Here is a 1,631-nt window from a genome sequence, read left to right as displayed (position 1 = left end):
TTTGCTTGATTCTAAGCTCATTCCAAGTAGTAAAGGGCGTAATTAGGTCTAAAATGACATATGAAAATAACTGTTTTTCAACCTTCATCATACACCTTCCCCTCCTTGTCTCTCTCCCTGAATCCTGGAGGTTGCTGAACATAAACTTCTTCTTCCAACATTCCATGGAGAAACGCAGATTTAACGTCCAATTGGAAAATTGACCATCTTCGTGTACATGCAATTGCCACCACCAACCGTATAGTCTCTAGCCTCGCTACCGGTGCAAACAATTCATCGAAATCAATACCTTTCCTCTACAAATAACCCCTTGCCACAAGTCGCGCCTTGTATTTTGACACGCTACCATCTGGATTCAACTTCCTTTTAAACACCCACTTGACACTTATACTACGCTTGCCAGGTGGAAGATCTACTAACTTCCACGTTTTGTTTTTCTCAATTGATCGAATCTCCCCTATCATTGCATTTCTCCACACTCTTTGTTTTAAAGCATCGTCCACATCTATTGGTTCTACTCCCGCCATCAAAGCAATGTGAATCAAACTTCCTTCTTCATCAATCGTTGCATCTGAATGCACTTCGTAATCGTCAATTCTAGATTACCTTACTGTTTGTCTTCTTAGTCATTGAGTTTCATCATTGTAACCGACAGAAACATCCTCCGCCCTAGGAATAACCTCAGTTCTCTCATCTTCGAGATTATCAGTAACCCCACGAACCAAAGTCTTCTTCGAACTTGTATGCATGTGACTCTAATCCTAGGATTCTTTCTCTAACATGATCACATCCCTGCTGATGATCATATTCTGCTTCATCAGATCGTAAAACTTGTAAGCCCCGGTAGGATGATAGCCCATAAACACCATCGGCTCGCTTTTGTCTTCTAGCTTGGTTCGCTTCTAATCTGCAATATGAACCAAAGCTAAAGAATCGAATACCTTTTAAGTGTTTTACCGATGGTGTTGATCCTATCCAAACTTCCAGTGGAACTTTTCCTTCTATACGTTTGGTTGGACACATGTTGAGAAGATAGACAGCTGTTGACACAACTTCAGCCCAAAGATTTTGTGGCAAGCTCTTCTCCTTGAGAAGGCATCTGGCCATATTCATGATAGTCTGGTTCCTCCGTTCTACTAACGCGTTATGTTAAGGCGTGTACGGTGCGGTTACTTCATGAGTTATACCCTTTTCTTGACATAATTCTTCAAACGCGTGTGAGGTAAACTCTCCCCCACCATCAGTCCTCAAAATCTTCAAAGTCTTGCCACTTTCTCTTTCTACACTCGCTACATACTTCTTGAAAATCTCCAAAGCTTCGCATTTCGTCTTGATTACAAACACCCAACACATTCTACTAAATTCATCAACAAAAATAATGAAATACTTGTTTCCTACCAATGATGGTACATCAAGCGGACTGCAAATATCCGAGTGCACGACGTCCAGGCACGCCTTCGATCTCATTTCTACCTTTGACTGGAAGGATTTCCTAGGTTGCTTGCTTGTCAAACAAGATTTGCATGCACCAACAAGTAAAGAAATGCGTGGCATACCTGACACCATGGTTTTTTCTTCAAGTCTTTGTAGATCTCTAAAGTTTAAGTGTCTGAAACGTAGATGCCACGTCC

The 1,631-nt window shown here is 41.4% G+C and overlaps 1 protein-coding gene across 1 annotated transcript; it reads right to left on the bottom strand.

Moving 5' to 3' along the window:
- Window positions 1–705: 705 nt before the first annotated feature.
- On the bottom strand, window positions 706–1,107 carry LOC106779160. The gene has a single exon (XM_014667219.1). It carries the CDS (start codon window positions 1,105–1,107, stop codon window positions 706–708), a length of 402 nt encoding a protein of 133 aa, XP_014522705.1.
- Window positions 1,108–1,631: the final 524 nt, after the last annotated feature.

The sequence above is a fragment of the Vigna radiata genome, unplaced genomic scaffold (assembly GCF_000741045.1).
Source record: "Vigna radiata var. radiata cultivar VC1973A unplaced genomic scaffold, Vradiata_ver6 scaffold_353, whole genome shotgun sequence".
Taxonomy (NCBI): domain Eukaryota; kingdom Viridiplantae; phylum Streptophyta; class Magnoliopsida; order Fabales; family Fabaceae; genus Vigna; species Vigna radiata.
Note: the sequence above shows the minus strand (reverse complement) of the source record. Positions and strands in the feature narration are given on the sequence as shown.

Coding starts and splice junctions, on each gene's coding strand:
- LOC106779160 (XM_014667219.1), bottom strand. CDS start 1,107: ATGGCCAGATGCCTTCTCAAGGAGAAGAGCTTGCCACAAAATCTTTGG.